The 24,367-nt window shown below is 42.2% G+C and overlaps 1 protein-coding gene across 1 annotated transcript in view; it reads left to right on the top strand.

Annotated features, from left to right (window-relative positions):
* The window catches only part of TARS3 (threonyl-tRNA synthetase 3), a 53,751-nt gene that overhangs the window by 18,807 nt on the left and 10,577 nt on the right, over window positions 1–24,367 (top strand). The window contains exons 8-15 of the mRNA XM_082618316.1: window positions 851–929; window positions 1,836–1,982; window positions 2,799–2,897; window positions 11,350–11,516; window positions 13,181–13,343; window positions 19,700–19,837; window positions 21,992–22,069; window positions 22,154–22,254. Of these exons, the coding sequence (XP_082474442.1) occupies window positions 851–929; window positions 1,836–1,982; window positions 2,799–2,897; window positions 11,350–11,516; window positions 13,181–13,343; window positions 19,700–19,837; window positions 21,992–22,069; window positions 22,154–22,254 (972 nt within the window). The remainder of the gene's footprint in view (window positions 1–850; window positions 930–1,835; window positions 1,983–2,798; window positions 2,898–11,349; window positions 11,517–13,180; window positions 13,344–19,699; window positions 19,838–21,991; window positions 22,070–22,153; window positions 22,255–24,367) is intronic.

The following is a 24,367-nucleotide window of genomic DNA, read 5'->3' as shown; positions in this document are numbered from 1 at the left end:
CTAATGTTTCTGTACTTGGAGAAAAGTCTGCACTTGTTAGGGTTTGGTGGTCTCTTGTTCATTATAGGTGCAGGCGAGTCCCCAGCTGCAGCCCCGTGTGCTTTAATAGCGGTGTCGTCTCTGATCTAAACCTTTGCCTGAGATTTACACTAAGTCGGTATGCTGTTTTTCTAAACCAAGAGACAATTAGACATTTTGTTATGAAATCAGAGGGCCTAAAAACAAACAAAAGCCCTTGAATTTATTTACTTTTTAAGTAGACTTTATTTTTTAGAGCCGTTTAGGTTCGCAGCAAAATTTAGAAGAAGATGCAGAGTTCCCATACACCCTTGCCCCCATATATGCACAACTTCCCCATGGTCAAGATTACCCACCAGAGGTGGGAAATGAGTTACAATCCATCTACACTGATGCTTATAGCATGCTTCACTGTTGGTGGTGTGCGTTCTGTGGGTTTGGTGAAGTTTATTTTTAATGTAAAATATCAACTCATTTTTTTATAACTGTCATATAATTTTGGTTTTGAAAATTAGTGTAGAGCAGGGAAATGGTTATCTGATTTTAAGACAGTGAAGGTTTTTAGGAGCCTTAGGGTGTGACAGTGAAAAGTGGTGTCTCTGTCTTCACAGTTTCTTTCCAAGGATTCTGTGGCTTTTGAATGTGAGCCAAGGAGGGAAGGCTGGGATCTGAGACTAGGTGAATCGCCTCTTTCCTGCTCCTTAAATTAAAAATTAGTTTAAATTAAGTTGTTCCTAAATTAAACATTGCCCCAAAACATAGAACATGGTTTCTAATGAATAGTCCCAAAGCTATAACTGTGCCTGGGCATGTTTTAAATATTTCAATACAGGTGTGGTCCACTAGTTGACCTTTGTAAAGGCCCCCATGTAAGACACACTGGAAAAATTAAAGCGATAAAAATTTTCAAGGTAAGGATTGATTTTTTTCTTAATATAGTAAACTTAAGATGAACTAGATAAGACAGTAGTTCAATAATATCTTTTATAACCTGAACACCATGCCTCTTAGAAACACTACATTCATATTTGATTTTCATATGGGCTTCTAAAAATAATATAATTTTTTAGAATTTTGGTAATTAGAACATATGTAGCCTTTAATTATTTATCATTTAACCTTACTATAAGTGTTACAGTGCATTTCTTTTTCATCTATATTAAAATATTGTTCTGCATACTATTGTTTTCTTGAATTGCCCTAACGTGAACAAGAATGTTTATCTGCATGTGAGAATAACGTACTGTAGGAAGACGAGAAAAAAAATGGGATAGAGTGGTATGATGCAGAAAACACATTCTGGAATCAAAAGGCCTGAGACTGACATCACTGTCCTGCCCATCCCAGGCCTTGGTTTTCTCACAGGTGGAGGAAGGGTGATGACAGTCAGCAAGGCTGGCCTTCATGTCCCCACACCTCTTCCTCCACTGCCCTCTCCTGGGTGATGCACTTGGTGCTTGGCCTTCCCTCATTTCCACACTTTCTTTCTCACTTTTCATCCCTAGAATCCACAGCAGACTGACTACATAATTTACTGATTAATGGTATAATTTGGGCTGGGAAGGTTTAGTTAGAAACAATTTAAGATTCCAAGTCTACAAAAACTCATCTTTAAGTAAGCTATGCTGATGTTAGGGTGAGGAATTGTGTACAGTCATCCCTTGGCATCCACGGGGCAGTGGTTCCAGGATACCCGGCTGGTACCAAAGTCCACGGTAGCTCAGGCCCCTGGTATGAACCAGCTGTGCATATTTCAGAGCAGTTTTATTTGTAACTAAGGGTTTGGTGTGTTTACCCAAATCTCATCTGATGTTTAGAATTCCTCAACATATTGGGAGGGTAACCCTGAAATGGAAACGCTGCAGAGGGTCTACGGGATATCCTTTCCTGATGACCAGATGATGACAGCCTGGGAGAAGCTGCAGGAGGAGGCCAAGACCCAGGATCACAGGAGGATTGGGAAGGTGCGCCGCGCTGAGCGCTGCTGAGCTGACCTGCGACTGTGTCTCAGAACTAGGGTGTCTTAAAACTAACATTTCTTCTTCTCCTCCTCTCCTGTCTTCTGTTTTGCTGGCGCTCATGGTTTGCTGCTGAGTTCTTTCATGCTCCTACCCCAATGTCTTCTAACCTCTTTCCTTCTTGTATTTTTTATTAGATTTAAACAATTGCACCTTTCATTTTTATCATGATATAAAAATAACCTTTTTAAAAAAATTGTGTATACTAGATAATATACTTTGCATTTGGGAAGCGCAGCAGAAACAAAGAAGATCTGCAAGAAGGCAGACCTGGGTTTAACTCTCAGTCCTGCCACGTAGGAGCTGTTACATGACAGGCCAGGCACTCGCTGTGGAACTCCATGTCCTCGGCTCTGCTGGGTAGTGTGCAAGGTGGCATGAGGACGGACACTGGGTGGTGGTGGCCGCCAGGGTGGGCTCTCAGCATGACGGCCATGCTGATGTCACGTCACTCAGAGCCCACCTCCAGCAGCTATGTCTCCCCATGAGATCCGTACTCCAAGGTGCCGAGGAGGAAATCAGCAGTAAATAATAGGTGAAATACAAGCCAAGTTCAAAGCTAAGTAACCATAAATATGAGTTGTAATTTTACATGTGCTGTTATATGTAGTTAGATTCAAGTACAGTATTAAGGGACTTTGGAATGTCAATATTAGAATCGGAAATAACTGAGTATATGTTTTATTCCTAGTGTATCATTTGTATACAGTAAATGTTATGCAACGACAGTGAAAATGAAATGGAATTATTGTTTTAATCTAGGAACAAGAACTTTTCTTCTTCCATGATCTGAGTCCTGGAAGCTGTTTCTTTCTTCCCAGAGGAGCCTTCGTTTATAATACACTTATGGATTTCATACGAGTAAGTTAATTTTTAAAATATTCTATACTTATTCAACTCCATTTTACATTTTACTATTTTCTCTCATCGTAAAATGGCCAAGCATTTCCATTAATTTTATTTTAATAATACTAAGAATTTTTAACCTCAAAGAGAAATGCCACATTGTGCCTTCAACTAAAAACATCGAAACAATTTGTATTTTCCCTAAATATTTACATTTATCTTTGGACTTCATTAAATGTACCTCTTGTCCATGTAAGTTTCTAGAGCACATAGGATACTAAGATAAACTTCAGACCAAGTGTGGAACTCCCCCTGAGAGAAGGAAGGAGGAAGGGTTCTGTGTGGCACAGAATGCTAAACTGTGAAGTATCATTGCTTTTCAGGATGTGATCCCTGGACCACTGGTGCCCCCCGCCATTGTTTATTATGTGACTCCTGGGTGATTTGGCAGCTCCAGAGCAAAGAGTGAAAAAACAATTTTGTAAAATAGCTACTTGTACAATAGGACAAGTTCATAGAGTAGAAAGTCTTCATTAGGACTATGTAGATGTTGTTCAGAGGTGACCCAGGCAGACTACTAGGATTACTTTTCCTTTCTGTACTTTCTGTGTCTTTTCTGTAATTAATAATTACCTAAAACTTTCATTTCCTCAGTTTTCTATGTGCCCATCACTAATTCATCCTCAACTTTCTATCAAAACTCTGAAACTCCTTGCAGTGTATTCTGATGATTCAGGTAATCTCTAAGTAAATTTTTTTTCTTCAAATTTGGTCCTCTCCCTCCAGAATTGACTTGCTGCTAAGATTCTTGACAACTGATGTCTTAGGTCTTCTTTTCGTCATTGCCCTGGCTACTCCCCTCCTGTCTTTCCTGTGCTGAGTCCCCTCTCCCCTGACCCATGTCTTCCTCTTCCTTGCTTGTCCCTCTCGTTGGGGGGACCACCTTCCACAGTGCCTTCCTGAGAAGGTACGTGGCCTGTACTGGTTACTCTCTGACTCGCTTTCCTTCCTTCTCTTCTGGGCTGTGCGCCTGGAGGCTGACCTCTGTGGGCCGCATGCCTTCCACAGGGATTGGCCACTGCTTAGCCATGGGAGGAGATCAGAGAGCAGGGAGGTAAGACCTGAAGAGTCTTTGAAGGGTGTCAGACTTCACCAGGTGGTAATGGCCATCACAGCTGCTGTTTGGGGTGTGCTGTCTTTGCTGGAAAATCAGCACAGCCCCTAGCACCTTGAACTCCCTGGGTTGGAGGTGGAATGTGTGGAGAATAAACAGGATGCCTCTATGGTGGCCTTAAAAGAATCTTTTATCTTTTATAGATGCAAGACAGACATGGCTGATGATCAGGCCCAAGGCCTGATCGTATGGGTTGCAGTACTGTACAGTCATTTACATACGTAAGCCCAGTGGTCTCTTCCGCTGAGGTAAGGGCATTGGTGGGAAGGATGGGGGTCTCTGAGGCTTCGAAGGGCAATGGTTGGCAGACACAGATGAGGTGAAGAACTCTGAACCCCCAGATATCCGTGTCTGAGGAAATCGGCCTTTCCATGCAAAAAAGAAAAACCTCTCAGAGACTTTGCCTTCTCCTGGTTTCCTGGTATGCAGTCTTGCCTCTTTCCACAGCTGATCATTTTCTATTCTATGCTGGATATTGTATGTAAACATACCTGCAGAGGCTCCGGGTGATGTTTTCTCCCACTTTAGCAGTTACCCATCGCCTAGATGGAAGAAGAAGCCCTCAGTGCAGAGACTGAGCTCAGTCAAGGCTGGGCTTGCATTTGGATGGGACACAGGCTGCCCTTGTGTCCGGGGCCTGGCCCCCAGGGCTTCCAGCTGAGCGTCTGGTGGCTCTTTATGTCTTCAGCCCCCAAAGGCTGGAGGATAATCAGCTCTGCCCTTTGAATGTGTTTTGAGTGCTGAGTTAAAGGTTGCCAAGTCTCCTCTGGTTACCACATCAGTGCAGAAGCTAGTAACTCATCTCGGTGCAGAGGAGGCTTCTCAGGTGTAGCCCCTCAGGTGGAGTTCCTGTCAGTGTAAGACCTGTGGACTAAAGAGACAGGTTACCTGTGGGCCACCACACTCCCCCCACCCTGCCACATTATAAAATGATAATGGAGGAGTAGGAGGCTGGGGACATTCCCACTCAGGAAGGGATGGGCGCAGAAGGAGGTGCCGGGGTCGGTGATCTGTCGAAACCCTGATTCCCACCCGTCTTCCCTGCTCCAAGGTCAGAAAACACTTGTTATTTAGGACTCAGTTCTCTTCCCTCTGGGCCCTGGTTCCGAGTCAGCCTCCCTGCCTGTGTGGACCTCTGAGCAGCTTTCTCAGTGTCCCCAGTCTGATTCCTTCTGTGAAGGTTGGGGTCCAGAGACCTCATTTCTTCTCGTGCTGTCTCTGTCCCTTTCAATCCCAGCTAGTACAGTTCCTTTAGGAGTGTGGGGGGCACTTTTACATACAGTGTTTATAATCAACGCTTAGATAAAAGCCATCCCTGCGTCTCTCTCTGGGACAGATTCTTCCCTACCCAGGGCTGCCCGGGAGGCTGCTGGGAGATGACACTTAAAAATGTAAAAGCCTCATCTTTAACTGAGTGTACAGAGCGCAGTCCTAAGACTCTTAAAGCCCCATTGGGTACTCAGCTCATTCCGAGGTCTTTGCAAAGGGCAGACAGCCGCACCCTTAAGATTTTACTTTTGTCCTCAAGAGTCTTGTGACTCTTTTGCTGAGAGGGTCTGAGGGTGAGAAAGTTTTATTTTTGAATCCGGTAGGTCCTGCCACCTTTGTATTTCCTCTAAATTTGTCTCAGAAACGTAATAGTGCTCTCTCTAGTTTCTGTCTTCTTGTATTTTGTCACAGGCAGTTAGAAGTCGGCTGTCCCTTTCCACATTCTGCCCGGACACCCCCAGCTAAGTCTGTGAGTTCTTTGGGGACTCTTCCTGTTTTCCGTGTTACCTGGGGTGACAGGGTTACCAGATCCCTGGCACCACCTAACAAGGCTCCTCTTTTCTTCAACTTCCAGTAACATTTTCCTCCCTATTAGTGTTCAGCTCGTCACAGACAGTTTCTTTAAGGCCCTTCTAGCTCTGCCCACCACTTGGCCCTAAAGCCACAGCCCCCTGTTTTAGGGTTACTGGTGCAGCAGCACCCATGGCCAGTGCACATTCTGTCCTGGTTGTCTGTTCTATCGCAGCCTAGAAAACCATCCTGAAACTGAGTAGCTTAAAACTGCTGATTAAAACTTACCTTTCATGGTTCCAAGTGTTAGGCTCATCGGGGTGGTTCTTGCATTAGGTCCCTTATGTTGTTGCAGGAAGGGGAACCCCTTCCAGAGCCCAAGAGCAGGCTCTTGGCTAACACTTGGAAATGAATTGTCCAAGGAGACACATGTGCTGACAAAGCAGGAGACTTTATTGGGAAGGGGCGCCCGGGGAAGAGAGCAGTAAGGTAAGGGACCCCAGGAGGACTGCTCTCCACGTGGCTCGAGTCTCGGGTTTCATGGTGATGGGGTTAGTTTCAGGTTGTCTCTGGCCAATCATCTTGCTTGGCCCATATTTGGTGACTCAGGGTCCTTCCTGGTGGCATGGGCATCTCTCAGCCAAGATGGATTCCAACACGAGGGTTTCTGGGAGGTTGGCAGGACATATTATGGGCTGACGTCTCCTCCCTTCTCCTTTTAGCCCCTCCCGAATTCTCCCTGTTAGTTTTCGGTGGCAGCACCGTGTTCTTTATCAGGACCTCCTGCTGCGAGACAACACAGGCAGGCGGTTATCATAGTGCCTGGCCAAGGCGGGCAGTTTTGGTCTACGGTTCCCTAACAATATTACTGCATTCGGAGGGAGGCTACTGATTGAAATATAAGTTATATTTATTAAAGTGGACAAATCTGAAGCATTTCACGTGTGCACATCTACCAGCCACACTCAAATCAAGACCAAGAACCTTCCCTCTTGTCGTGTGTCCTCTTGGGTCTCTTCCCGGTTTGTACCTGCCTCCCCTCCCCTCCCCTGAGATCATCTCTATGCTGATTTTGGTTACCATAGATAACTTGCCCTTGGTTTTAAACTTCATAACATGGAATTGTAGTATTCACTATTGTGTTTTTGGCTTCTTTTGTTCAACTTAATGTGTGAGATTCATCCAAGTTGTGTGTATTTTGATTTATGCCATTTTATTACTATAGTACAATCTGTTTATTTATTCTCCTGTAGATGCACATGTAGGTTGTTTCCAGTTTGGGGCTATTACATATGAAGCTACTGTGGACATTCTTGATCATGTCTTTGGTACTCCCAAGAACCCACTTCTCTTGGGTATTTACTTGAGAGTAGAATTGCTAGGTCCTGGGGGAGTAATGACAAACTTTTTAAGAAAATGCTGAACAGTTTTTATGTAGTTGAACCACTTACTACTCCTTCTAGGAATATATGACTACTTAATTCTTCTACACTGTTAACAAAATTCAGCCAAGTAAATTTGAAGAACTAATTGGCTTTATTCAGAAATTCAAGAATCAGCAGCAGTAGGAGGGGCTGTACGAAATGGAAGGTTTTTATAGGTAGAAGGAGGGGAGGGGGCGAGAAGGTGTTAGCAAATGAAAAGAAAGGATTATTTCAGGCAGGCTGCCTTCTACTGGGGGAGGAACAGCAGGGTCTTTCACAGGTAGTTACCTCACCAATGCTGATCAGCACATTTCAGATGGGCTGTTGTAAAGGTCACATCTCTGGGGTTTGAAACTGTCTTGGTTTCCTGTCCTGGGGGTAAGTGACCCCATTTGGGGCTTGTTATTTCTTTTTTAACACTTGGTATAATGGCATTATTTTGCATATCCCTGATGGAGAGTGATGTTGAGAATCTTTTCATATGCTTATTGGCCACTTGGATGTTCTCTTTTGTGAAGCTCCTGTTTAAATATTTTGCCCATTTAAAAGTTTGGGTTATTTTTTTATTACTGATTTGTAGGAATTTTTTTCTATATTCTGAATCTGAGTCCTTAGTTAAATATATATAATAAATATATTTTTTCAGTCTGTGGCTTCTTGATTTATTTTTTAATGATGACTTTGGACCAACACTTTTTATGTTTAATGAAGTCCAGTTTATTACTTTTTCTTTTCTGCTTAGTGTTTTTCACGTCCTGTTTAAGAAATCTTTTGCTGACTTCAGAGTCATGAAGCTATTTTTATTTGTTCTGTTTAAAAACTTGTTTGCTTTCACACTAAAGGCTATGATTTCCCTTGGATTCATTTTGAGGTTCTGTGCTTATCCAGTAACTTCAGTACCGTTTATTACTGTAGCAGAATCTTTGTCCTAAACCAAATCATTGCATATATATTTTTTCCGGGTATTTATTCTGTTCTTCTGATCCCTTTGTTGTCTGGCCTTGCATCAGTACCACACCGCTTTGATTACTATAACTGTATTTTAAGTCTTGGTGTCAGTAGTTTAAGTTCATTAATTTTATTATTTTTCTTCAGGATTATTTTGGCTATTCTTTGCATTTCCATATAACTTTTACAAGAAGCTTGTCAATTTCCTAAAAAAGGAAAAAAACACTGCTGAGATTTGGATTGGAATTACATTCAATCTATAGATTAATTTGCAGATAATGACAACAATATTGAGTTTAACAATCCATAAATATATAAATCTTGTCAACTCATTTAGATCTTTATTTTCCTTCAGCAATATTTTGTTATTGCTGCTTTAGAGGTCTTAACACATCTTTCATCAGATTTATCCCTAGATACTTGATTTTGTTAATGGAAATAGCAGAAAAAACACACAAAAAAATGCTAAACATCATTAGTCATAAAAGAAATGAAATTTTCAATGGAAACCCTAAAATATAGAAGACAGGAGCAATACCTTAAAAATGTGAAGCCAAGAAATCTATATCCAGCCAGAGCAGTCTTGCTTCTGGGATTCTCCCGTAAGGCTTCAGTTTTCCCAGACCTGCTGAGGCTGCTGCTCATCTGCTTTCCAGATTCGTAAGTACGTAGCTGTCATCTCCTCTCCTTTTTCTCTTTGGCCTTGTAGATTTATGCTTTTATTAAAACTCTGGTATTTTAGTGTGATTTTGGAAAGGATCTGTTTAAGTGGAATCACTTTAGTGTTTATAATGAAAAATTACTTAAGAGAATTTCTTTATGCACTGATATTTAGGTGCTGTTTCCAGTGGCCAAATCATAGGTGCAGGTGGAGATTCAGTACCTTCTACGGTATGAAGTTATTACTTCAGGGATGAAATATGCTTTTTAATCTTCAGAATAAGCCTTCAGGATTTCTTCACATCAGACTGAGCTATAGACTGGCCAGTCATCATGACTTTGCTCTTTCTCAGACTTGATTTTCTTTACTCTTTAGAGAAAGAAATTGATGATATGGATTCAGATATATTTTTCCCCAACTTTTTCTTTCGAAAAGTTCAAATCTACAGAAAAGTTAAAGTGCAGTACAGTGAGCATACATGTGTCCTTCATCTAGATTCATCAATTGTTAAGTTTGCCAATTTGCTTTCTCTCACCCTGACATGTATGTGCATGTGAGAGAGACAAAACAATATATATATATATATATATTACACACATATAATATACAGAGATAAGGTGGTATACATGCAATGCATGTATACGTTTTATGTATAAATGTAGCAGTTGTTTTTTTGCTAAACTGCATAAAATAAGTTGCAAACATAATGACACTTGCCCTCCTAGGGCATAGTTTAAAATAGTTTCCAAACACCTCAACAAAACAAATTCCTAACATGATTGTGTCCAGAGTGGGTTAAAAAAAATCTATCAATTACTCTCTTCTGAGCTTAGCTTTAAAAGTAACCTCTAGTAAAAAGAAACCAAAACACAAAAACCCCTTTAATTTCTGGGATCTTGTTTTTTGTTTTTAAATTTATTTATGTATTTATTTATTTGATTTTGAACTGTGTTGGATTTTCATTGTTGCACACGGGCTTTTTCTAGTTGTGGTGAGCGAGGGCTACTCTTTGTTGCGGTGCGCAGGCTTCTCATTGCGGTGGCTTCTCGTTGCAGAGCACGGGCTCTAGGCGCATGGGCTTCAGTAGTTGTGGCACGCAGGCTCAGTAGTTGTGGTGCACGGGTTTAGTTGCTCCGTAGCATGTGGGATCTTCCCGGATCAGGGCTCAAACTCATTTCCCCTACATTGGCAGGCGGATTCTTAACCACTGCGCCACCAGGGAAGTAGCTAGGACGTTGTTTAATCTGAGTATATGGAGCCATCTGACTTACCACTAAATAATTAACTGCCATTCATAGTGACCTATAATTTTGTTGAAATTTTCCTATTTGGTAAAAACAAAGGTTAAGTAAAGAAGCTTACTGGATAGCTGAGACCCAGGCTCTTCACGACTGGACTGAAAAGATGCTCAGCTGAAGAGTGACAAATAATATATCCCTGTCAGTGATGCAAAATTGTTCTTTGTAGTGATTTTGAAATAGTATATTTTATATTTTTTTAATTGTATAAAAAATATATTTTTACTTAGCTAAAATATGGTGATCTAGGTTTGTGCCAGATGCCCATTAAATGATTAACACATGTTGAAACTCTAAGAAACACTGAACAAAGATCATCAGATTGATACCTTGAAGAAAAAAAAAAGCAAAGTTAAAGTAAAAGAACAACTCTGCTTGAAAACAAGACTCTCTTTCCCTGACCCCAGTGATGGAATGAAGGAAGCTGTTAACTGATAGGGAGGGAGCAAAGCCAGCTCATGACTCAGTAGATAACAGCCACTTAAAATATTACAAATTCAGGGCTTCCCTGGTGGCGCAGTGGTTGGGGGTCCGCCTGCCGGTACAGGGGACACGGGTTCGTGCCCCGGTCTGGGAGGATCCCACATGCCGCGGAGCAGCTGGGCCCGTGAGCCATGGCCGCTGAGCCTGCACGTCCGGAGCCTGTGCTCCACAACGGGAGAGGCCACAGCAGTGAGCGGCCCGCGTACCGTGCAAAAAAAAAAAAAAAAAATTAAAAATTAAAATTCCCAGTTTTATTTCTATTTAAAACTCAGTGGGCCAAAACTATAAATTAACATGGCACTCAGAGGCTTACTGAGTTATAAAATTATTCTACCTCTTAAGTTATAGAAAAAAAACTCCTGCTGTTTATCTGGAATGTACAAGGATTTGGGAGTTTGTAGTTACAAAAAGTTTATATATATATATATAGTATTTCAATTACTAATTCTCAAAGAATTAAAACATTATACACTATATACTATTATACTATAAAATAAATATACTTAATGTGAAAATTATACTGAGCATACACTAATCTTTCTTTCATCCATAAAGTACCACCCTTAAAGCCAAGGGCATATTAACCATGAATTAATGTAAGACATAATCCTGAATTTCAAAATCTTTGTTCACAGTGTTATTTGCCTGGAGTTGTGACCTGTCCCAGCAGATTTTAACTTTGCGTGTGCGTCTCTCTTAGGAGGAGTACCACCGACGCAGCTTCATGGAGGTGCTCTCCCCCAACGTGTACAGCAGTAAGCTCTGGGAAACCTCTGGACACTGGCAGCATTACAGTGACAACATGTTCACCTTTGACATTGACAAGGACACTTTTGCCCTTAAGCCCATGAATTGTCCGGGGCACTGGTGAGTATTAAAAGTGAAGCAGATCTGTGCCTATAAACGCATAGCAAACTTCCTCACAATTAGTCTTTAATATTATTTTGCTTTTTGGAACTAAGTGATTCCTTTATTCTGAAGACTGGCAGTTAGAAATCATCTTTACCAAGTTATTTCATTCTGGAGAATAAATTTACTTTTTAAAATATGTTTGCTCTTTGACAGGTGTGGGATGTTAGCTGGAAACCATTTAGTATTTTGTGCTTCTCAGAGGATAATGTTACATATCAACTTTATAAATTATTGTAATATTTCTCTTCTTAATAGTAATACACTTCAAATATACATATTTGCAGAACATCTAGTTCTTACATACTATTTGGGTTGATTGTAACAAGAACAGTGAGGTCAAAATAAATGACTGGATTTCATTGATTCTAAGATGGCTTTACCCCTGAAATTGGGATGCATCTTATAATTGGTATCTTAACATTATGCCATAATTTAATTAATGGTTATTGTCTTTCTTAGTGATGTATAAAATAATGGTACATCTTACAATCAAGGTTGTCTTAGAGTCTGTGAAAGAATGTAATTATCATATAGTTGCATGGTATGCAAATACAACCTTGTAAGAGTAGCAGATTTTACAACTGGAAGTGAACAGATACAATTCTCCACAAAAAAAATCCCAACTATTGTAGCTTTGTATCATCAACTACATAGTTTCAGGTAAATTTACCTTAGAAGGTAACTACTTAAAACAAACCTCTGAACATTGAAGAAAGCTCTTTGCCCTTTTCAGTAAAGACTGAAAGAAGTTCAACTTTATGATGACAGCATGTAAAAAATATATATTTATCTTTAATTTTCTAAAAACTGTTATGTAAATATTCTATAACCTCTTTTTAAAAACAGAAGGTGGAGGCTAACCTAGTGCTTTGCATTCTCTAAAACACCTGTATTAACAACTTCTTAACTCAGTTTCCCATTGGGTACCAGTTGAAGCTGTGATTTCAATAGAATTAGAAGAAAGCTGAACACAAGTAGAGAATGTAATTTTGTATTTTCATGTCTCAGAACAAGGAAGAGCAGGACCACAGTGGCCTAGTGGTGATGGGATATGGGAGCCAGGGGTGCTTCCTGCAGAAGCGAGGCCTTTCATTCAACAGAGAACATTAGCCGAGTGTTTCCAGTGCTGGGAGCTGGAAATGCAGAGGTGATTCAGATGCAATCCATTTCCTCCCGGAGCTCATGAGCAGAGTGGGGAAGGAACAGATATATAGACAGTCAGTTATAAAAATAGCAAGACCAGTGTCAAAATTGTGGCAATTCCAGCTGTTCTTGGAGCCTGAGGCAAGCCTGACTAGCCCTTCTGGGGTAGTGTCCAGGGCTGCTTCACTTAAGAAGTAGCCTTTGAAATGGATTGTAAATGGTAAGTGGATATTCCCTGGGTGAATGAGAGTAGGGAACAGCATTCTGGTGAAGATAAGAGGGTTCTTTCTCAGAGTGTGCAGTGATGTAAATTCACTAATTCATGGGAGAAGAATTTTTGTAAAATTGGTGATCTAAGAACCAGAATAAGGTGTTTACAAATCCTGAGGCATTTAACTGTACCTTATTAACATCTAGATCATTACGTAATCTTTTCCATGCTAAGGAAAAGCTGTGTGCCATTGTGTCTTTTCTAGTCTGATGTTTGCCCATCGTCCACGATCTTGGAGGGAAATGCCTATTAGATTTGCTGACTTCGGAGCTCTTCACAGGAATGAGCCGTCAGGAACTTTGAGTGGCTTGACCCACGTCAGGCGCTTCCAGCAGGATGACGCTCACATCTTCTGCACTGTGGAGCAGGTAAACAGGGACATGGGGGAGGCGTGGTCAGCACAGGTCCAGTGTGCTGCCTTGGACAGATCGCTGAGTCTTTCAGAGTCGCTGTGAAATGTGTTCTTCAGTCTAGTCTCTGAGGGCCCATCAGCTCCAACATTTTGTGATTCTCTAATTTGGGTCATAGATCAGTAATCTCATGACATGAAAAAGTTTTTTTTGAACATAATTTATTTTATTATAAAGGAACATAATTCTCTGAAAATTCGAAGTTCTGTTTGATGCTATTTAAAAATTTTTAACAATCAGTCACTGACAGAAATCAAAAGTAAAGAATTTTATTTTTATACATTGGAAAATAAATCACATTGTTGTTTATCTATTTTATCTATCTGTAAAGTAGTGTGTCTGTTAATCCTAAACTCCTAATTTATTCTCCCCCTTCCCTTTCCCCTTTGGTAACCATAAGTTATTTTCTATGTCTGTGAGTCTGTTTCTGTTTTGTAAATAAGTTCATTTGTATCATTTTTTAGATTCCACATATAAATGATACCATGATTTTTGTCTTTCTCTCTCTGACTTACTTCACTTAGTATGATAAACTCTAGGTTCATCCATGTTGCTGCAAATAGCAATATTTCATTCTCTTTTATAGCTGGGTACTATTCTATTGTGTGCGTATATATATATATACATATATATATACATATTATATATATATATGTATACACACCACATCTTCTTTATCCATTTATCTGTCCATGGACACATAGGTTGCTTACATGCCTTGGCTGTTGTAAATAGTGCTGCTGTGAACATTGGGGTACATGTATCTTTTTGAATTAGAGTTTTCATCTTTTCTGGATATTTGTCCGGGAGTGGGATTGCTGAATCATATGGCAACTCTATTTTTAGCTTTTTAAGGAAGCTTCATACTGTTCTCCATAGTGACTGCACCAATTTACATTCCTGCCAATGGTGTAGGAGGGTTCCATTTTCTCCACACCCTCTCTAGCACTTATTATTTTGTTGACTTCTTGATGATGGCCATTCTGACTGGTGTGAAGTGATACCTCATTGTAGTTTTGATTTTCATTTCTCTAATAATTAGTGATGTTGAGCATCTTTTCATGTGCCTGCTGGCCATCTGTATGTCTTCTTTGGAGAAATGTATATGTAGGTCTTCTGCCATTTTTTGATTGGGTTGTTTGTTTTTCTTGACATGAAATTTATTATTATTTTTTTAAGCTTCCTCCAATTTTATTAACTTAAGTACATTAAGTGGACTGTTTTAAGGGGGTTGGTGGAATTTTGGATGTGTTTGTTTTTCAGTATTGCCTAGAAGTTAGTGTTTACTTTTTCAGGTTTTCATGTTAATTCAAATTAAAATTATCATGCAAAGGACCACTATCAAATGGTTTGACCTAATAGACAGTTATAGAACCCTCCAATCAATAACAGCAGAGTACACATTCTTTGAAAGTGCACACAGAACATTTACCAAGGTAGACCATATTCTGGGCCATAAAATGAGTCTCAATAAATTTAAAGGGATTCAATTCGTACCAAGTATGTTCTCTGGCCACAATGAAATTGAAGTAGAAATCAATAACAGAAAGCTATCTGGAAAATCTCCAAATATCTGGAAGGTGAATCATACACTTCTAAATAACCCATGTGTCAAATAAGAAATCAAAGGGAAATTAGAAAATATTGTCCAGTTAACTCTTTTTTTTTTTTTAATATTTTTTTAAATTTATTTATTTATTTATTTATGGCTGTGTTGAGTCTTCGTTTCTGCACGAGGGCTTTCTCTAGTTGTGGCAAGCGGGGGCCACTCTTCATCGCAGTGCGTGCGTGGGCCTCTCACTATCGCGGCCTCTCTTGTTGCGGAGCACAGGCTCCAGACGCACAGGCTCAGTAACTGTGGCTCACGGGCCCAGCTGCTCCACGGCATGTGGGATCTTCCCAGACCAGGGCTCGAACCCGTGTCCCCTGCATTGGCAGGCAGACTCTCAACCACTGCGCCACCAGGGAAGCCCTGTCCAGTTAACTCTTGAACAACACAACAATATCAATAAAAACCAAAGGCTGGTTCTTCTAGAAGATCAATAAAATTCATAAACCTTTAGTTTTGTTGGAGAAAAAAGAGAAGATACTAATTAAAAACATTAGGACTGGGGACTTCCCTGGTGGTCCAGTGGTTAGTATTCTGCACTCTCACTGCATGGGGCCCGGGTTTGATCCCTGGTCGGGGAACTAAGATCCCACAAGCTGCATGGTGCAGCCAAAAAAAAGGAAAGAAAAAGAAAAAAAAAATCAGGACTGAGAGAAGTGACATTACTACAGACCCTATAGATATTAAAAGGGTAATAAGGCAAAATCATGAACAAGCTTATGCCAATAAATTTGACAAATTAGGTGAAATGGACAAATTCTTTGAAAGACACAAACTACCAAACTTTACTCAAGGAGAAATAGATAATCTGAGTAGCCCTGTGTTTATTAAAGAAATTGAATTGGTAGTTAACAACATTTCCACAAAGAGAACTCCAGGCCCAGAAGGAATCACTAGTGAATTCTACCAAACACTTAAAAGAAGAAATCATACCAATTCTACTCATCCCTGCCAGGCATTAACAGGGATCTCCCCGCACCCACCCCGTAACGTGAGTGGAGACTAAGTGGGAGCCTGGACTTCCACCCTCACCTGGCAGTCACAAGGTGCCTCTTCCACTTCCTGCTTGAGTGGAGAGACAAAACTTCTACCACCACTCCACAGTAATGAGGCCATGCACCCTGGAGGTTGCTAAAGGCCACATGAGGAGCAGTACCAAGATACCCCTGCCTCTCCCAGCTGAGGTGTTATCAGAGGAAACCTACTAAGGTGCAGAACTCCTACTCACCCAGCAGTAATGAGGAGCCTCTGCCTCCCTTGTGGTCCCCAGTGGGAAACCCAGACATCTGCTCCTACTTTGCAATAACCAGGCAGTACTGCTCCCTCCCTGTTGGAGCAGAGTCAGTGGAAGCCAGCTAAAATGAAGAGTTTAAATAAAATCCAAAGTCTTATAACATAATATCCAAAATATCTAGATTTCAGAAATCAAAAATCAATCATCACGTCAAGAACAAGGAAAATCTCAACTTGAATGATGAAGGACAGTGTAGGAGCACTGATGTGGACATGGCAGGGATATTAGAATTATCTGATGAGGATCTTAAAGAAGCCATCATAAAAATGCTTTAATAAGCAATTACAAGCACATTTAGAAAAAAATGAAAAAATAGACAGTCTCAGGAAATAGAAGATATAAAGAAGAACCAAATGGAAATTTTAGAACTGAAAAATGTAATAATCAAAATATTCAGTGGATGGATTCCTGAGCAGAATGGAGGAGACAGAGAAAAGAAGCAGTGAACTTGAAGACACCAGTAGAAATGACACCATGTGAAGAGCAGACAGAAAAGAGACTAAAAGAAAAATGAACAGAACCTCAGAGACCAGTGGGACTATAACAGAATGCCTAATATTTATGTCACCAGCGTTCTGGAATAGTTCTGGAAATAGTTCTGGAAATGTAAGGTGGAGGTGAAAAAGTACTCAAAGAGGTAATGGCTGAAAACTGGCCAAATTTGGCAAAAAACCAAGCTTACAGATTCAAGTAGCTGAGAAAGTCCACACAGGATAAACCCAAAGAAATTCATACCAAGACACATTATAGCCAAACTTCTGAAAGCTAAAGAAAAAGAAAAAAATTTGAAAGCAGTGAGAAAGAAATGATACCTTACCATTAAGGAAAAAAAATTTTTTTAAACCCCAACAGATTTCTTATCAAAAACAAAACAAAACAGAGGCCAGAAGGAAGTGGCACAGCATTTTCCAAATGCTGAAATAACTGTTAACCCAAAATTCTGTATTCAGAAAAAATGTCTTTATGGAATGAAGGTGAAATCAAGACATTAGACCTACCTTAGAAGAATGGCTATAGGAATTTCTCTGAAGAGAAAGGAAATGATAAAAGAGTCTTGGAACGTTAGGAAAGAAGAAAGAACAACTGTAAAAGTAAAACATGATTAAATACAATAAATATTCCTTTTCCTTTTCCTTTTTCTCAGAGTTTTCAGAGTTGTGAAAAACTCACAGTTTTCTGAGTTGTGTTTGACGGTTGAAGCAAAAATTATATCACCACTGGGGAAACCTGAGTAAATGGTACAACGGTCTTATTTCTTACAAATGCATGTGAATCTCAAAAAGTTAAACGTTAAAAAATGGGCAAAAAGATTTGACCATTCAAATGGTCAAAGATACATATCTAAGGAGATACACAGATGGCAAAGAAGGACATGAATAAGGGGTGCAAGATGATCAGTCACTAAGGAGATGAAGATTGAAACCATAAGGAGTTGCCTCTACACCAACTAGAATGGTTAAGACGTAAAAGGCTGACTCTGACACGTGTTGGGAGTGTGGAGGGGATGGACTTCTCACTCACTGGTTGTGGAAATGGAAGACAGCACAGTCACTTAGGAAACCAGTTTGGCAGTTTCTTAAAAAGTGAAGCAGAGACTTCCCTGGTGGCGCAGTGGTTAAGACTCCATGCTCCCAAAGCAGGGGGCACGGGTTCGATCCCTGGTCAGGGAACTATATCCCACATGCATGCCACAACTAAAGATCCCACACACCCCAACGAAGATCCTGTGTGCCGCAACTAAGACCCAGCACAGCCAAATAAGTAAATAAATAATTTTTTTCTTTCAAGTAAAGCACAAACCTACCATATGTCCCAGCCATCTTACTACTCCTTTTCCTTTTCCAAGAGAAAAAGAAAGCACATGTCCATACAAAGACTTGTCCACACGTGTTCATAGCAACTTTATTTGAAATAGCCGAAATATAGAAACAGCCCAATAACAGGTGAGTGTATAAAGGAACAATGGTATATCCATACAGTGGAAAACCACTCAGCAAGAAAAAAGAATGATCTATTGATGCACACAACAGTATGAATGAATCTTGAAATAATTCTACTGAGTGTAAAAAGCCAGACAGAAAAAAGAGCAAGGGCTGCATGATTCCACTGATGAAAATCCCAAAACCTAATCCCTGGTGACATGCAGATCCTTACTTGTCCCCTCTCTCTATGTCTCTGTTTTTGCTGCCCCATCTCGTCCGCATTTAGATGTGCTTGTCTTTCTCCCTGTTAAGGATGCTGTCTCTCAGCCTCACAGCCCCCGCCCTGCTTTTCTCACCCTGCGCTCTCTGGCTTCAGTCCCTCTCCTAACCTCTGCTGCGTCTCAGCTGTCCCCCCTGAGCTCCAAGCCCTCCAGGGGCTGGGGGACGTGTCTGCTTGACCATCACAAATGCCCTCTCATTGGCCAGGCCCAACGTCAGCCCCTCTTCTGCCTTTCACACCACGTCCTCCTCTCAGCAATGCACCAGCACCCTCTCCATGGCCCAGGCCAGGAACCCAGGTGTCCTTTGGTTTTCACTTCTCATGTCTAGTTTATCACAAGCCCTATTCACTCTTCTTAAATATATTATTCTTGAATAAGTCCATTCATTCCTGAATTCCCAGCATCCAGCACAGTGCTGACAATGTAGGCAATTACTGTTAGTGAACGAAAGGACAGGTATCCTGCAAACGCATCTGATTCCCTGCATTCCAGCCGCTTCTGTTTCAAGCTGCCATCCTCTTGCTCCTGAAGGATCCCAACGGCTTCCTAATGGGCTGCTCTTCTCGTCTTGCCAGTCTTATTCCCGTACTTCAAACAATCACATTGAACTGTGTTACTCCCCTGCTGAAACCTCCACTGGTTCTCCATTGCTCTCAGGCTAAAAAGTGCAGACATTACCCTGGCTTTGAAAGCACTGCATTTTCTCTGGCCCCGGCCTGCCTCTATCCTGACTGTCTGCCATGCTCCCTCTGTGCCGTCTGTCCCGTCACGTACAGCTTCCCACGGCTGTCCTGCCCTGGCCCACTCCTCCATCCTGTGGGTCTTCACCCTCAGTGTTTCCTCTGCTTCGGGAGCTCCTGCCCTGCCTCCGTGGAGAACGCTTAACCTCTCCTCTGGCTGCAGCTTGGCCATCACTTCCTCTGGACAGCCGCACTTCCTCCTGTGTGGCATTGTGCACGGAGAGGTACCCTCTCCTGGGTCTTCGCCCAGCCCTGCGCTGGACCATGGGGGCCTCTAGTAGCCTGTGTGCATTGGCACCTGGCGGGCGTCCCGTGAATATTCGAGTAAGGAAAAGACAACAACCTGAACAGTGCTACTGACTATAGTAAAAGCACTCTTTATATTTCTATCTGACAAGAATGTTTTTTAATGCCATAAATAGGTTTAAATTGGTGTTATTTAAGGTTTTTCATTTGCTCTAATTTCAGATTGAAGAAGAAATAAAAGGGTGTTTGCAGTTTTTGCAATCCGTTTACTCAACATTTGGCTTCTCCTTTCAATTAAATTTGTCAACAAGACCTGAAAACTTTCTAGGGGAGGTTGAGATATGGGATGAAGCTGAAAAGGTAGGGAGAAACAAAGTGTTACCCTTCATTTTTGTGAATATGGAAAATACCTTGCATGAGGATGCGATGCTTTGCAATGGAAATTTAAAATTGGAAGTTCTGGGATAAACGTGCCCATTGTAGAATTTTGTTAATCCAGTTTTCTTCAAAACAATGATAAGAGCAGTACCTTACACTTGCTTCACACCTTAGTTTATATCAGGTTTTCATTTATACTCTTCAGTGCTGGTCACTAATAACCAATTTTATAAGTTTTTAAAGAAGTTCTCTGGCTCCTTCTTCAGCAGCTCTGGTTTGGCCTCTGCCACCGGAACTGATGTAGGTCCATCAGCTCCTTGGAGCTGGATTAACCTCAAACCTCTCTTGGGGGCTTCCCTGGTGGCGCAATGTTTAAGAACCCGCTTGCCAATGCAGGGGACACGGGTTTGAGCCCTGGTCCGGGAAGATCCCACATGCCGTGGAGCAACTAAGCCCGTGTGCCACAACTACTGAAGCCCGCGCACCTTAGAGCCCACGAGCCACAACTACTGAAGCCCGTGCGCCTAGAACCTGTGCTCCACAAGAAGAGAAGCCACCACAATTAGAATCCCACGCACTGCAACGAAGAGTAGCCCCCACTCACCACAGCTAGAGAAAGCCTGCGTGCAGCAACGAAGACCCAATGAAACCAAAAATAAATAATAAATAAATTAATTAAAAAAAAAAAACACCTCTCTTGGGTCCCACTTTCCCAGAGTTGCAATGAGTCATTAGATCCCTAAGAACATTCCAGCCCCTCCCACATAAGCACAAGCAAACTGATGTGTCCGAAACCCAGCACGTCCCACAGTCTAGACCCTAGTGCTCTTGGGAGCCAGAGACCTGGCATGCGTGGGGCAGGACAGACAGCAGGGAGAAGAGGTGCCGGGCAGTGTCCCCGGACCAGGCCTGGGAGTGGCGGTTCCAGCTCTGCCCAGACGTCCCCTCTCCCCAGACCTCCTGTCAACCCAAAGCTTTCTTGGCCTCGGCCCCTCCCATCAGCGCTTCCTATCCCAGTGTCCCCAGGGAGAGGACAGAGCAGTGGACGCACTGACCTCTGCTGTATACTCTTCCCCCAAACCTGGCCTTTCTTTTGCTTTTAATTCCCTAGGAGCCCCTACAATCGCTGTTACCTGCTGTAGCAGGGCCTCCTTTTGTCTGAGAACATGGGTCACAGTCTCTTCTCCCTTCAGAAACAAAGTCGAGGGAGGGCAGCTCCAGCTTGTGAAGTGCATCTGTGCAGGTGGCCTTCCCAGCCCTGAGCACAAGGGAAGCCTCTGCAGGAGGGTTGGGTCCCTGAGGGACCCCCTGGGGTCTGGCCAGGAGCAGCTCCTGACCTGCTCTGACTGAGGCCCTGGAGGAGGCTTTCTGGGTGACGCTGGCCTGGCCCAAGACACCACCACTGCTTTCCTTCCCTGTCGGGCGCTTCACTCCCAAATGTCACCCCCCTCACGGCTCCAGTGCGCTGGGGTGATGACAGGAGTCTGGCTGCTGTTCTGACAGTCTTCTGGCCAGGGCCTTAGGGATGCCTGGGTGCTTCCCAGAGAAGCCATTTTCACAGGGAGTGGCCAGAAGACTCAAAGAGCCCTATCACTAATACTCGTGTGCACACCCCATCACCGTCAGTATGGAGCGGCGTCACTGTGAGCTAACTTGGGTGACTTTACATGGCTTAGTCTGGAGACCAAAGTGGGCCTCCCACTTCCACAGCCTCTGTATCTCAAGGGGCCCTGCCCACCAGCTGCAGGCACAGAGGTGGGGGAGAAGCAAGAGCGAGTGCAAGGCCTGTCCCCCGGTCTTCTGAACACAGAGTGCACGAGGAACAAGGCCACAGCTTTCTTGCCTTTTATGGTGTGGAGGCGCCTCCTGAAAGGAGCTGGAGAGAGTAGGGCAGAGGGGGCCTGCACGGCGGAAGTGCCCAAAGTACCCCTCTATCACTTACCTGGAATTCAGTGGAACAGTTTAGTAAGTTATCTTTTTTCTCCCCCAATTAAAATGTTTATGTTTCTTGAGCGTAAGTACCATCTTAATTTTCTTTACGTAGTCCTTGCTCAGTAGTTTATTGAATGTAAAAGAGGTTCAATAAGTATATGGTGGTTAAGTGTAAGTAATGTTCTCTTCTTATTAAAAAAATAGCAACTACAGAATAGCTTGATGGAATTTGGGAAACCATGGAAGATGAACCCGGGAGATGGAGCATTTTATGGTCCTAAAGTAAGTAGGCCATATGCTTCAAAAAAAGTAAAATTTAACAGAAAAATAAAACCTGTCTCTAAGCAAACATCATTTAATTTACAGATTGATATAAAAATTAAGGATGCTATTGGCAGATACCATCAGTGTGCTACAATTCAGCTGGACTTCCAACTGCCTGTAAGATTTAATCTTACGTATGTTAGGTGAGTGATTGAATGTGATAAATAATGTAGGACTCATATCTTAATTATTGTCATTTGAGCATTAGCAGTACAGAAACAAGCATCAGTGAATGTCTGTGTGCAAGATACTCAGTATGTATTTGTTTACCTGCTTGTAATCTAGTTGGAGGTCAGCTTTAGTTTTCTGGTTAGAGCTATGAACAAAGGACGTGGAAACATGACCCAGAGAAATCTCCCTGAGGCAGAGGGGGAGACTTCATAAAGGGCTGACCCTGGGTCTGTGTCTTAAGGATGGTATTTACCAGGGAAAGCAGAGGAAACAAGGCAGTTTCATCACTGCAAACCAACAACTTCTTTAAAAAATTTTTTCTTAACTCACAGTAAAGTTGACTTTGTGTGTATATGTGTGTGTGTGTACAGTTCTGTAAATTTTAACATCGTATAGAGTGGTGTGCCCACCACCACGATTGTGATTCCATCAGGCAAGCAAATTCCTGTGCTGTTCCTTTACAGTCACACTCTCCTCCCACCCCAGCCCTGGGCAGCCACTGACCTCCTCTCCATCACTTTCCCAGAATTCCACACAAGTGGGATCATACTGTATATCACCTTTTGAGGGTGGCTCATCCTATCAAGGGTGTGCATGGCATCAATGTGACTTGTCACCAGTGATGTAACCTCCATCACTTGGTTAAAATAAAGTTTGCCAGATTTCCCCACTGCAGAGTTACTGTTATTCCCTTTCCATAATCTGTTTTTTGGAATTGAGATTTTCCTGGTGATGAATATGCTGAGTAGTTTTGAATTGCATCCCAGACATTGTTAATATTATATTGTGAGATGCTGGGTCTTGTTTAAATCCTAAGGGGATTGTTGACTTTTTAGCAGTCATTCTGCCTGGGCAGGTTCAGGCTGTAATTTCTAACCCGCCTTCTGTGGTTCCAACGTCAGCTCAGTTTTCTGAGCCTATACAGTTGGTCCTCTGTATCCATATCTGTATCCGTATCCGTGAAGCCCATGGATATGGAGGGCCGACTGGGCTCACTGTACCAGCCATTGTATATAAGGGATATGAGCATCCGTGGATCTTGGCCTCAGCGAGGCCTTCTGTCCTGTGTGCACCACCCAGGGGCCAAGTCCCACAGTCCAATTCTCAAGCCTTTTATGTGCTGTTAGGGTCGGATCCAAGCATGTGCGATGAGAGGTGAGGCCAGCCGAGCTCATACACCCCTTTATGGGGCAGCTCTTCTGCACCTCCAGCTCTCTGTATTTCCCTGACACTTTTTGGTTCCCTGAAGTCCCTTTTTGTAGTTCTGTGGCCAGAACACTGGGCTTTAGCTTCCCTGCTCTGCATGCTGTTTCCAGGGTTATCTGTGTCAGAGACCAGGCATCAGGAGGCCAGCCAGAGAGAGAGAGCACAGGGATTCACGTACGCTTGGGATCACAGCTGTTCTGGTCAGAGAGAAAGATCCCCTTCCTTGGAGTTTTAGGTGCCTGTTTAGTCTCTGTGCCACTGTGGGAATGCTGGGGGCTGGAGGAAGAGAGGAGAAAAAAGAAACAAAAGAAAATTCCAGGATGTCCCCCACCCCCACTTTTTCTGAAACTTGGCAGTTATTTTCTGGCTCTTGGCCAGAAAGTGAGGATTTCTCTTGAAGCTTTTCCTGTGTGCACCTGGTATGTATTCTTGCTTGTGGGCTGTCTTTGAGTCCAGGCCACACAAACTGGAAGACAAAATTACAAAAAACTAAGTGCAGTTTGGTGGCACTTCAGATTCTGGTCTTCTTCGGCAATCCCCCGGCACCAGTCACTCCTCCCAGCCCTCGGGTGGCTGTTCTTCATGTTCTCTCCAGGGTCCACGTCTGCGTTCAGAGAGAGTCAGGTGTGGCATGCTTACTTCATTCTGCCTGGAACCAGCTTCTTTTTAAAGACCATTCCAATGACTTGAATTAGACAAAAATCACATCATTTCTTTAAACTCTCCTCTTCTCACCATGTCCTGTTTTAGATGTGGTGTTGATTAGATAATGTGTTGAGATCTCTTTCACTCAAGATTATTAATTTAAAAAAATAATTTAAAAAGGAAAAATTATTGGCATATTTTAAGTCTATTTTCCTAATAAGATTCTTATAATAA

The sequence above is a fragment of the Mesoplodon mirus genome, assembly GCF_964341445.2.
Source record: "Mesoplodon mirus genome assembly, chromosome: 4".
NCBI lineage: Eukaryota > Metazoa > Chordata > Mammalia > Artiodactyla > Ziphiidae > Mesoplodon > Mesoplodon mirus.
The sequence above is the reverse complement of the archived record's forward strand: the minus strand, read 5'-3'. Positions and strand labels throughout refer to the sequence as shown.